Raw genomic sequence first — 12,473 nt, 5'->3', positions numbered from 1 at the left:
CAAAACATCAAAAGGATAAAAATATGCACGATCTCATGCTTGTATTCAAATTTGAGATAGTACTCCTTTTTCATTTTTTGAAATTTGCAGCCAACGTTCAGACAATCGAGAGTCCCCTGGGTTGCGTGCCACGTCATACTCGTCGGCTTGCATTCGAGCCCTTGTTTAGATAAGCCCGCACTCGTAAATTTTTTTTTAAAAAATCTTTTCACATTTGAAGTATTGAATATAAACTAATTATAAAATTAATTGCAGATTTCGTCAGTAAATCGCAAGACGAATCTAATAAGACTAATTAATCTGTCATTATCATATATTTATTGTAGCAATTTAATATTTAATCATGATCTAATTAAGCTCATTAGATTCGTCTCGTAATTTATCAGCAAATTATGCCATTAGTTTTTTATTTCGTCTAAATTTACTACTCCATGTTCATTCAATGTGATAGTTTTGGAATTTTGAATTTTGCATCTAAATAAGGGGCAAATTTCAATCACTGAAGCACTTATCCCGGAGCAGTCTAGAGTGCATGGCACGAATATACCTTTTCCAATTTTAGCCGGTCCTATTTCATCAGTATTCCTGCCGTACCAAACAACATACGCTTCGCCAAGTTTACATGGGGAACTTCTTGCATCATCATGGACATTTTGCTTTGTTCCAGAAACAGTCTTGGCATCGGTCTTGAGAGTGGAATCACAGATGGCCAAATGCATAATTGGCCAAGTCAGCTGTGTACTCATCAATCACAGTCTGCGGATGCTGCGAGTTGTGCTCGATCAACTGCGGACACGAAAAATTAGCTTCATTGTCATTGTGACTGTACACAACCTGGATTGCATCCATCAGCTCCTTCTCCATCATCTATTTCAACACACATTTTAAGGCAACAGCGAACGCAAAGTTCGTTAGCAAGAATACATATTAAATATAGGTTTGTTTATGGCACAACTCCTGCAAAAGAAATAGAAAATCTTAAGAGAAGATGCAAAATTGGCTCTTGTCAAAGGAAACGATGACTTTACCTGCACCCGGTCCACAGAAAAGTTGTTATCAACCATCTGAAAGATTCCAGCACCTACCACGAGTTATGACCACACAGATGAAGAGCATTAACAAGAATGCAAAGAAACCATACATACCTCTATGTCATCCATAAGGAAATTGTTCACTATCTGCGTCACCAATCAGACGTTGAATTCATACGACAAATTAACAATATATTTCAGATATGGAACTGAAGTCTAACGGCAATCAGTATTTCAGTTGGAATACCAAGAAGTTTTACCTCCATTTCCAACATAACTGCATCAGTGTCCATCAGTATCTTAGACGCCCTGAACATCAGAACATGTTTTAGAACATACAGTAAAACAACCTGACATGGCATGAGGAAATACTAAAATCTTATTAGATAAAAAATCATACTGATTAAGTGCTTCCTTGCAAAGTGATGTGGTGCCTGGCACTTTAACAGCAGGAGCTTCAGCACCTAATTCACACTTCTCCCTGTACCTCTGGCAAATTAGAAAAATAGCATAAAAAAGAAAAAAAATGTATTGAGATCGTGAATGGTTGAATGAAAATGATTGAGGAATCTAATAATGGTCTGAAACAGGGAGAGGTACCTGGAGGTGACTCTTGATGTTTTGGATTGTAAGGCCCCTGACTCCCATAGCTTCCATCGTCTCCTTCAGTGCAGTTGGTTTAGCTTCTACAAGTTGCAACAATTATATGATACAGTATCAGATTCATGGAGCAATTAAAGATTGAAAGGAAATAAAAAATATATTCCCCATCAAGTTATGCTCAAAGGTTGAGAAAACAAACCATGGGGACCTCCTTGATACGCCACAGCTTTCACAAAGATCATATGGAGATCATCAGACCACTGCAAGTAACTCTTTGTCGGCTGCATTGCGCAGATAATGCGAGAAGCCAGCATGCTTGACATGATAGTAACATCATTCTTCTGTGTTGGTTTGTTCGTGGACATTATTCTGCGAATCAATGTCACAGACTTCAATAAAGATCAAGGAAACCAAACAGTTTGCCTTGTCTAATTGGAAAAGACAGAACCCATCAATCTGGGTATATTTTTTTTTAAGTGTGGGCTTCTGCCCAGATGAACACAGAGATTTCCAAAACGAAAAATAGGAGATAAAAAATAAGCCAGTTTCTGTGAAAGAGAACAACTCGTTAGTAATCAGTACCTATATATGTGCGGAAGCAAAAGAGTCGACTCTGTATGTGTTCTTCAGGGAGAACTCAGGAACAAAAGGAATTGAGTGTGTATCCTTTCTTTCAGGGAGTATTTAGACGAGAAGGGAATGGTCTTCTGACCAAGAAAGCATATCGCCCCCTATATATACATCTTCCTGTAAGACACTAGAGATACTACACTCACTGCCTTCACAAGATTACATAGTGTCTTCTCCACAGCACGTCCATAGAAAAGGTAGGTAGGGAAGTACATGATTTCTTCTCAAAATGTAATGTTAATAACAGATCTGTCATGGGGTTCTCTTTGTATAGCACATGCAGCCTTTACCAAATTAATTAGTATAGATGAGCATCATATTTATGGTAACCATGAACGGATGTGGCAATGAAGAAACATATGATTGCAGATGATAACTTAGGTACAGTAATTAATGCTGAGGTCAACTTATCAGAGCAAGCTGTATGCTTGATATGGGAGCTAAGTCATATCCTGCCAACACCTTGCAGCAAGGTAGTAGCATCTTATCTTGTGGTTGTACTGCCATCGGCATGCTTCCAAATTATTGATACACCAATAAATCAGTTAGGTGCAGGATTTTGACATTGCCTCCACTTGCAAGGAGAACAGGTAGGCAAAGGACTACAGAGATCCTAGTAATTTACCAGGTCAAGTATGCTCAATTTTGCATATAGGTGCAATGGTTAATAGATGTATAACGATCTGCTCTAGAACATGCATAATGCAACTTTGGCCAATTCTGTGGTCCAAGTAAGGTTGGAAATCTGTGCAGCCATAGAGATCACAAGGGCGAAAAAATTATCGCATGAACTGCAAATGATTTACCATAGGACAGTAACTTTAATAAGGTAATCAAATTGCTATCACTGTACAGAGGAGCACATTACTGTGTTCTCACGAAATGACATCAGTAATACATTCTATCATTTGAGAAAAATAAGTGGCTCAACATAGACAATGAAAAATTGTTCCTAGTCTCTTCCATTTTGGAAGGTGGCATCAGGGGCAACTAATCCTCAGTAACATACTTGTTTCTTCGAGCACCAAAAGCAAGTCTCTGCAGGTAAAATCAGAGAGAGTGTATTACAAATGCAGAAAAATCGGTACGTCAAGGATGCCAAAAAATAATTGAAGACAGCACCCGTGATCCAGACTTCTTACTGAGAAAATTCTTGAGTAGGCTTTCAAGCCTGTGAGAAACCGAATGTAGGTTGGCTTCATGGATTGGTTGCTAGGGATTTCTCTGATGTTTGGAACAAGGTAGTCTGCAACCTGTGGCATATGAGACAAGAGTAACTATTTATGTATCATATAGTCTCCTACCAATCAGATGCTTAAAAAAGGATCTGCTAAGAAGGCTTATATAATTTGAATAATTAAAGAAATAAAGCGAAGCAAGGCATGTTATGGCCCATGAATACCTAGTCAGTTACTTCAACTAAACTAATTATGAAAAAAAATTGATAGGTACCTCCATCTGGTTTGATTTAATTGTTAGACCATCAATACAGTCTCCAATTCACTTTTTACAATTATTTTTTCCCTAAGTATATGTTATAAAAAACAATAACTACAATAACCTAGGAATATTTTCACAAGGGAGCAATTAAAATCATTTTCATGCTATAAAGATAAGTACTTTTGTGTATGATAATGGTCAAAGTTCTGCATCCTCACATTGAAACTACTGGATGAATAAAGTACACCTGTCCACCCTATGGCATAATATTAAGCGTTCACCAGATATAAAAGTATGAATGATACAATCTTTATCGCTAGAACATTTGAAACACTCATAATGCAAGCAAGCAAAAAGATAATATACCAAATCAACAATGAATTGTCTCAGTTTCCAGGAAACCATTTTAAAGCAAGATGGTTGGATATCCAGCACAACAAAAAAGATGCAGGGATAAATCAATTAATGAGTGACTGCATGTTTGGAAACATGGAAGCTGTAGATAAGAAATCAACGATACATAGGGAAATACAAGATAATGATAAATCTCTTACCACATCAGGAGGTTCAGCTAATATATTGATGAAAAATTTGGCCTGCATCAGCAAAGTTCATAATTTAGAAGCCAGGAATTCTCTTATTAGCTATGGTGAAAGAAAATGAGACGAGGCTGATCCCTTACTTGTTTTGTAGTAGCGCCAGACATAAGAAGATCTGTTGTGACCATGCCAGGCTGCACAGAATGTACACATAATTCACATAATTGCACCTTCAGCGTTTCATAGATCATAGAGGCAGAACACATTCCATAAGCTATGCATTTACACATGGCCCAAAGGCTATAGAAAGTAGCTAATCAACCTACTTCAATGATTTAATGTTGTTTATTTTAAAGTCCAGAATATTTATGTCAACATAAGAAATGCTGGGGGTTACGTACTGATAAGTTGTGCACCATCACATTATTCACTTCATTCATCTGCAACTCAGCCTGCAATCAAAATCAAATTATTTTTCTGCCTGAAATTTCTGAAACTGCAACATGGCAAGCTTCTTGTGGTGGGCCGGTTAGAGCATTGAACTCTGGGGTTCACAGAAATACCCGTGCAACCCATGGTTGAGGGTTTTTTGTGATAAAACAGGAAGGTGATTGTTTGTATTACCTACATTTACGCGTATATGTGTATGCGCGTATGTGTTGTGGCGGGGGTGGGGAGGGTTTGAATGCTCAGGAAAACATTAACCATTTAAGTTATAAGAAACAAACACCTATGAAATTCAGGTACTAGTTTGTACTGACTGATTATTTCGTTTGATTTCGGATGATTCTGAACATTGAGAAATAGTTGTTATGGCAGTGTAGTGTATGGTCTTCATGTCTCAAGGCAATTAATAATTCTAGGAGGCAATAAATCAAATGGTTCATCACAATCAAATACTTTACTGGGAATTTCAAACTGAAACCAAGCATCCGAGGTTGTTACCCTCATAAAGGTCTGTCTTTACCTGTAATGACTTTGTAAGATGCACAACACTTCGCTTTGTTGCACCATATGCAGCAAACCTGGTAAGATTATCAGTCAAAATTCAGGTCATATATATGCGAGACAAAAACCTAGAGTTATATGCTAGTATTTCGCAGGGTATTAGGCATCAAAATTCAAATTAGTGTATACTACTATACTTGTTTGATATTTGTCTTTGTTCACAACTAATTCACTTATCAAAACTACTGATCCCTCATACATCTGTCAAGTCCAATATAGTCAATTACATCACACACTAATGTGGACAGGGAGGAAATGGGTTTCGTCCTACCAGCATTTAAAATCAGGAGGATGGCATGCAATATATTGAGCTTCACAGTTCACATCATCATACTATTGGAGAATTCAAAGGAAGATAAAATCATACAGCAGCATGATCCTCAGTCCTGTGTCCATATTACGTTACGCACGAGATAAATGGAAACGCATACCTTGGAGTCGGCCTTCCATCAGAACCAGCACCATCAAGGTTAAATATGTGACCACCTCGAGGTTGGTTCCGCATCATGTTTATTGCCTAAAATGGCAAGAATATGATGCTTGTTAAATAATTATTCATAGCCATCATACTGGACGTAGGAAGATAATATTGAGTATGATTAATACCTCACGACAACATATCATCAATCCAAGGGTGTTGGTGGTGATAATTTCCCTAGTAAATCAGAGAAAGGAGCCAATTAATGATTGGTACTAAATGGCACTAACAACTACAGATGTACTCGCCTGCTTGCTCAAGAACGAAATTTACATGAGAGCCTCATCAGAGGTTTCCACCAGTGGTTTGTATGTATATGCATTTGATCCAGCATTGTTGATCTGCAACCAGAATAAAAATATCAAGAGAAAGACCAGATTTTTACTTTACATTCAGATCTAACCCAAACTAATTCAAAAAACAAAAACCTCAATCAACCTAGGAGGAACTAGGTTGCATTTGTAAATAAGAAGAAATAGATTCAGTATGACAGAACCAAGTTATTTTTAATTAAAAAAATGAAGTTAGAACAATCAAGGAGGAAAGCTGAAAGATGTGCACAGGACAGAGCTATGACATGAACAAACCACACCAATAATTCATACCCCGAGCAGCTGACTACGAAACATTTCTGACACAGTGGAAATTATGAAGTAAGCCTCAGCATCATTTCATTGCATGTGGTTGTCACGTTTTTAGATCAACGACGATGAATATGAAAGCGGCTGCAGCTAGTTTGTGGGTGGGTTGATGTTGGTTGGATGGATATATACCCATATATCAATATGCTTAAGCTTGTCACGTGCAAACTCCACAAGTGCCTTTACATCCTTTCCATCTCTAACATCACAGACAGTTCCCTGTCACAATAAATATGGCAACAGTTCAGCATTAAGAAGCAAAATGTGCAACTCCATGATACATCCAAGCAGCAAACACAATACATGAATAGAGTTTTTGATGAAAGAAATAAGATCTGAGTAGCTCAGCAGTAGGTACCCACACATGTTGCTCTCCGTATACCCTTTTCAAGTCACTGACCACAGATTCAACCTTTTCAGCTGTAGAAGAGAGACTGCATGTCAAGGAACGACTGAACTGGTATCAATTGTAATTTATTGCTTGCTCGCTTTTTCATCCTATATTTTCAGAAGTAGCTTAATAACATTTGGCTATTTAGTAAAAAGAATTCAGTAATGACTTCTTTGACAGATCATTGACCCAAAAGATCTGGCACACTGAGAACCTTTTGTGAGACATAACCGGAAGTGCAGGAGATGTCAGATCAGATGGCAAGAGATGGATGGCACATATAGTAATGATAGATCATTATATCACCAAACTGGAAAAAGAGTAAAAAGGAAAAATAAAAAAGAGGCGGGCGACTATGCAGATTAATTTGCAAATGCAGGCTAGAGGTATACCAAGTTAAAAGTACACGTCGCATAATATCAATGATACTTCCTCATATACCTGATCTTGAGCAGATTACAACATTATCACCAGCCTCCAGAAACTTCCTTGCCAACGCGTATCCTATACCTGCGTAAGAATATAGAAAACCACTGGGTAAGATCAAAGAAACGAGCTTTCCACTCTTATCCACTACTTTTTATCGTTACGAAATAAATTGTACAAGGTGAAGTAATTACGATATGCCTGAACTTCGTCGTTTTTTCATTTTTTTTCTTTTTTCTTTTACTAGCTGTATGTGTATCCAAAGTTTATGTTCCTGCAAACAGAGCCTGCAATCAATTGTTATGAAATTTCAAGGTCAAGCTTCCATTGACCATTGATTGGGTGAAAGGGCCAGACTGCAAACATTCATTTAGACACCTCAGTAGTCACCGGTTGGTATTCAGATTGCACGCATTGTCGCTGAATATAAGCATGAATTCAGAAATGCAGAACCTCCCCGGCCAAAGGAAAATTCGCAATAACCGAGCTGCCAACCTTTCGTTGAGCCCGTGATGAGGACATTGTAAGGCGGCAGCATGGTCTCCCTCGGCCCCCCTCCGCCGCCGCCGCCGCCGCCGCCGCCTGACACAGCATCCGCCCGCACCCCGCCAAGTCCCCGCCCGCCTCTCGGCGCGGCCGCTAGCCCGCACCGCTCCGGCCGGCCGCGGAGCCCCGCCACAGCGGCGGCGGATGGCCGGGACGGCGCGGCGCCCACGCGCATGGGGGCCCGGAGCGGGAGGTGGGCGGCGGCGCTTGCGGCCATTGAGGTGCGGCGCCCGTGCGAGCGAGCGCGCACACGTGGTGGAGCCGAGGATTCTGCAATAGGGTGCTCGCAGAGTCGCAGGTGAGGTTTTGGAGGCGTGGAGGCTCGTACAGATAACGAACAAGGGGCCCATCTGTCATTGACAGCGTTCCGGGTTCAAGCTTCTATCTGAAGCACCACCACTGTTACCTGAAAAAAAAATTGTTCGCTTCTAAAATGTTAGCATATTAAATATAGGTAAGACTATAAATTTTGGCACTTATTATTATTTGATTGAAGGCTAAAAACAGTCTACCTAGCTAAATACAATTCTAAACTTATTTAAAATTTATTAAGATTTTGGTAAAAGAAAAGTTAGTATATCTATATTTTAGCATACAACCAAGCAGATCCAAAATGACTAAGAAGAATCAATCACTTGTTGTTTCTTGTTTGGCTGGACGGAGACGGACCCAAGAAAACAGAGGTTTACCAGTTTTGCAGGCAAGGAACACTTGGGCACGAGCAAATGGACCGTAGTTTTGCCTGCCGTCACGGGTCAGATCGCGTGTTCGAGCGGAGGAGGGACTTGAACATCTTCTGCGTGCAGTAGCGGCACAAATCCACCTCGATTCGTGATCCCTGTCTCGGTTAAGGCCCTGCAGTTCGTTTTACCTGTAAACGCAAAAAAATTTTGCGTGGGAATCTTACCAATTTGAAGTACTAAATAAAATCTATTTATAAAACTTTTTACACAGATGGGTTGTAAATCGCAAGACGAATCTAATAATGCTAATTAATCCATAATTAAGCAATAATTAGCGGATGGTTACTATAGCATCAATGTTGCAAATCATGGATTAAGTAGGCTCATTAGATTCGTCTCGCGATTTACAGTCCAACCATGCAAAAAGTTTTGTAAATAGACTTCATTTAGTACTTCAAATTAGCAAGATTCATTTTCATTTTAATGTGTTTACGGTTTTTTTGCGTTTACGGGGTGGGAACTGTTTTAAACAGGGCCTAAGTGTTGCGTGATGGCTCAAGCCAACAGTTTCGTCGTTTGCAATTGCATTGCATGTGCCGGCCGATAGCTACGGACCACAGGCTACAGGGTTTTCCTTGTCCGACATGTTCACCTCAAAGTCTGAAGTTCAGACAGTCTGCTAGCACAGTTGTGCACCGACGTGACGCACGCTCCCTCAATCCTCCTCCATACCCGAGTTCAACGAATACGAGGCCAACTGCATCAAGATCTTCAGTAGTCAGTACGTGCACACTGCTACATTTCACTCAACCGCTGGGCTCGACGATCTCCTTACATTTTCAGCGTTATATCAAGGCGGCGAAGAAAGGGAAGACGGGAAAAAAATGGATGAAAAGTTCCCAGAGACGGGGCGGCAAAGAAAGGGGCAGCGACCGCAAAATCCCTAGAGCGGCCTCGTCGACTCATTCATCTGCGACCTGTTCTCGTGCTCCGAGGCATTTCGATGAGGCCACCGCCCGTTGTACGGCCCAATGCATGGAGACGGCAGCGCCAAAAAATTTGCTGCACATGGTGGAGATTCCTTTTGCGCGCATGGTTTGCGCCGTCTCCGTGAAAATCTCTTTCGCGCTCCTGTGAAATACTCCCTCTGCATCTCCCGAACTACGGCGAGGATTGCCCCGACAACTGCACGGCTAGTTCCCCCACGCCTCCAGGAACTCTCCCGACCCTCATGCGCAACCACGCCTCAACGGAGCGGGGGCTCCCCGCGATGGTGCCCATGGCGCGGCGGCGGGCGGCGGCCAGAGCCGCGTTCTAGCTCGGCCAGAACCGCTCCCGGCGAGCCAACGGAATCGCAAGCACCACACGCACCTCCACTGCCCTCAACATGACAGCAGACGCAAAGGAAACGTCCCGGACATCGATCTCACCGGAGGCCCTGGGACGGCGATGCACAGAACGAAAAAGGGCGACGATGGTAGGCAGCTATGGTGGAAGAGAGCTCGAAGTGGTTAGAATGGACTTGTGGGTCGCTAGTGGGGGTGTGGCTTTAAGGAATCGATGGGACTCGGCTTGAGGACGATGGATTTCAATGAGGGGCGGAGCCCAGGCAAAAGGGGATGAATAGCACGAGGAAGATGAAATGTAGGTCTACAGCTTTCTGAATCGGCTTCGAACCGTGCACCCAAAATTAAACCCTCCATCGCTTTTTATATACAGTAGAGGTAGCCAATTTTACGAATCTCATTCGGTCAACATATATACACACACATGCTTTTTCTAAGTGTGTATGAATTATTTGTATGTATTGTGCATTCTCTCATGTATGCAATAAAATGGCAATAAAAATCAATTATGCACTAGATCACCATGAGTTTGTGTGTCAAATGATGAATTAATTATCCTGCAGACAGCTAAATAGACAGCTCATTGTACAAACTGTCTGTTTGTAACAAACAGACAACAACTGTCTGCATTGTTGTACATGCCTTATGCCCTGAGCTCTGTTTAGTTCCTAAAAAATTTTGCACAATACCTATCAAATTGAATCTTCGGACATATGCATGGAGTATTAAATGCAGTTGAAAAAATAACTAATTACACAGTCTAATTGATTAGTATGAGCTGAATCTTTAAACCTAATTAGTTTATAATTAAACATTATTTGTTAAATAACAACAAAATATACTACAGTACCAAAATCTAAACTTTTTCACCAGCTAAACACACCCTAAGTGCGGCATGGGCGGTGTTCTACGGGGCGCCATTCTGACGGCAACTCGGCTCCGTCGGTGCCCTCCAGTGTCTGGGACTCAGCGATCCCGGACCTTTTCAAATGTTCACCCGTACAAATAATTTATACTTCTGTCAGTTCGCATGTTTTGGGATGAAAAGAAGGGGAGGAAGAAATAGCAGAGCTAAATCGGCAGCGTTTAAGCGCCCAGCTTTGTCTTGCTCAGTTGAAGCAGAAGTGCTCTATACTTTCAGGTTTCGCCTTCCATCGTGTGTTGTTCGGCTGTTTCGCCCAAGGGAAGGAGGAAGGATGCAGGCCGAGTACAACGGTGTGAAGAAGAGCATGCTGGCTCTGCTCTGCAGTCTTCATCCAAGACCATTAGCTAGATTCCTATATGCTGGTGTGAGTGTGATAGCTAGTGAGCATAATGTTTGTTCAACATATAGTTGGCGGCCCGTCAGGGTGTATTACCTTGGTGTGATCGTGTGTGCTCCATTTTATTTGTATCTATATTTATTATAATATGAGTAAGATTTCCGTCTAAATTTTTAGTTTGGTCTGTTGCATGTCATTGACAGGTGGATCCATCCCCGTAGACGAGTTGGATTAGTCCTCCGTCCACGACTCGATCACATATATCTCTAAAAATTAACGCATGGGCACTAATACGTATCCAATACTTATACTAACTTTGTCCATAGCAATGTATGTGCACTAATACGTATCTGATACCTATACTAATTTTGTTTGTAGCAACGTACGGGTATAATTGCCTACTCTCTCCGTCCCAAAAAAACAAGTCATCCTAGAAATTTTAGTACAAATTAAGAAAAAGGGTAAAATGATCATGTTTGCCTTTATTTATTATCTATATTTGGCACTAATTGATTCTTGTATGTACATGCAGTTTCTAAATAGGGTAAGATGATTTATTTTTTGGGACAAATTTTGAATCCTAGACTGACTTGTTTTGTGAGACGGAGGAAATAGTTAATTTCTATAGGGATCTACGTGATTGAGTCATGGATGGAGGGCTTATCCGACTCGCATGTGGGATGGACGACCCATATGTCAATGTTAATGACACAAGACGGATCAAACCAAAAATTTAGGTAGAAACCTTATTCATTTTAGAAATAGGTATTTGTGCTCATGCATTGCTATAGACAAAAATAGTATAATGATCAAATATATATTGGTGCCTATGCATTAATTTGTAGGGATCTACGTGGTCGAGTCGTAGATGGAGCGGGTTAGTCTGACTCGCGTACGGGATGGACTAAGTTCTACCTATCAATAATACGAGACGGACCAAACCAAATGGACCAAACCAAAAATTTAGGTGGAAATCTTGCTCTCTTTAGAAATAAGTCTAGATATAGATAGACAAATATGTGTGCGTGCTACGGATAAAGTTAGTATAAGTATCGGATACATATACGTTAATCTACAGAGATCTACATTGTAACACCCGGTGTTAATTTTTGGTACTAATCGTGTGGTTAGTCGCTAATCAGGGTTAATCGCCGTCATTAGCGCTAATCAAGTTTCCAGAGTAACTTTCGAGTTAGCCGTGTTCGATCTCGTTTTTGTCCTTGATCCGAGCTTCAAATCAACTTTCGCCCAAAAGCAAAGTTGTAGACCTTTTTGTCCTCTACAACTTTTATTTTGGCCAAATTTCAAGTTCTTATATGAAAATTTGAGTTTTGGATCGTCAATCTTGAATCAAATTCAGTCAAATGAGCTCCGCTGTTTTTCCCCTGTACCTTCACTGTGCTTGCCGTGACCGTCACAGCGCCGGCGACATCCACGCGTCGCGATCGC

At 40.8% G+C, this 12,473-nt stretch overlaps 2 protein-coding genes across 2 annotated transcripts; both read right to left on the bottom strand.

The window, feature by feature from the left end:
- Window positions 1-375: 375 nt before the first annotated feature.
- LOC120691559 (myb family transcription factor PHL12-like) lies at window positions 376-2,471 on the bottom strand. Its single transcript, XM_039974652.1, has 8 exons — window positions 2,217-2,471; window positions 1,834-2,003; window positions 1,632-1,717; window positions 1,432-1,520; window positions 1,292-1,340; window positions 1,146-1,178; window positions 1,029-1,064; window positions 376-867 (listed from the first exon to the last, which is right to left on the bottom strand). Exons 2-8 carry the CDS (start codon window positions 1,997-1,999, stop codon window positions 700-702), a joined length of 627 nt encoding a protein of 208 aa, XP_039830586.1. The 5' UTR covers window positions 2,000-2,003; window positions 2,217-2,471; the 3' UTR covers window positions 376-699.
- Window positions 2,472-3,051: 580 nt separating this feature from the next.
- On the bottom strand, window positions 3,052-8,011 carry LOC120691558 (chlorophyll(ide) b reductase NOL, chloroplastic-like). The gene is made up of 13 exons (XM_039974651.1): window positions 7,683-8,011; window positions 7,203-7,271; window positions 6,729-6,790; window positions 6,503-6,589; window positions 6,003-6,070; window positions 5,858-5,906; window positions 5,683-5,768; window positions 5,211-5,268; window positions 4,645-4,695; window positions 4,387-4,437; window positions 4,259-4,300; window positions 3,407-3,517; window positions 3,052-3,302 (listed from the first exon to the last, which is right to left on the bottom strand). The coding sequence occupies exons 1-13, from the start codon at window positions 7,948-7,950 to the stop codon at window positions 3,255-3,257; spliced, it is 1,050 nt and encodes a 349-aa protein (XP_039830585.1). The 5' UTR covers window positions 7,951-8,011; the 3' UTR covers window positions 3,052-3,254.
- Window positions 8,012-12,473: the final 4,462 nt, after the last annotated feature.

This window comes from Panicum virgatum, chromosome 9N (genome assembly GCF_016808335.1).
Source record: "Panicum virgatum strain AP13 chromosome 9N, P.virgatum_v5, whole genome shotgun sequence".
Lineage (NCBI taxonomy): Eukaryota > Viridiplantae > Streptophyta > Magnoliopsida > Poales > Poaceae > Panicum > Panicum virgatum.
Note: the sequence above shows the minus strand (reverse complement) of the source record. Positions and strands in the feature narration are given on the sequence as shown.

Bases quoted from the DNA above. Each gene is read 5' to 3' on its own strand.
- LOC120691558 (XM_039974651.1), bottom strand. From the start codon at position 7,950: ATGGCCGCAAGCGCCGCCGCCCACCTCCCGCTCCGGGCCCCCATGCGC. The intron at 7,272-7,682 runs GTTGGCAGCTCG...ATTCTTACGCAG, and splicing joins CATCACGGGCTCAACGAAAG to GTATAGGATACGCGTTGGCA. The intron at 4,438-4,644 runs GTACGTAACCCC...CATTCTGTGCAG, and splicing joins TGATGGTGCACAACTTATCA to CCTGGCATGGTCACAACAGA.
- LOC120691559 (XM_039974652.1), bottom strand. From the start codon at position 1,999: ATGTCCACGAACAAACCAACACAGAAGAATGATGTTACTATCATGTCA. The intron at 1,065-1,145 runs GTATGTATGGTT...GGAATCTTTCAG, and splicing joins TCCTTATGGATGACATAGAG to ATGGTTGATAACAACTTTTC. The intron at 868-1,028 runs GTAAAGTCATCG...GTGTTGAAATAG, and splicing joins TTTCTGTGGACCGGGTGCAG to ATGATGGAGAAGGAGCTGAT.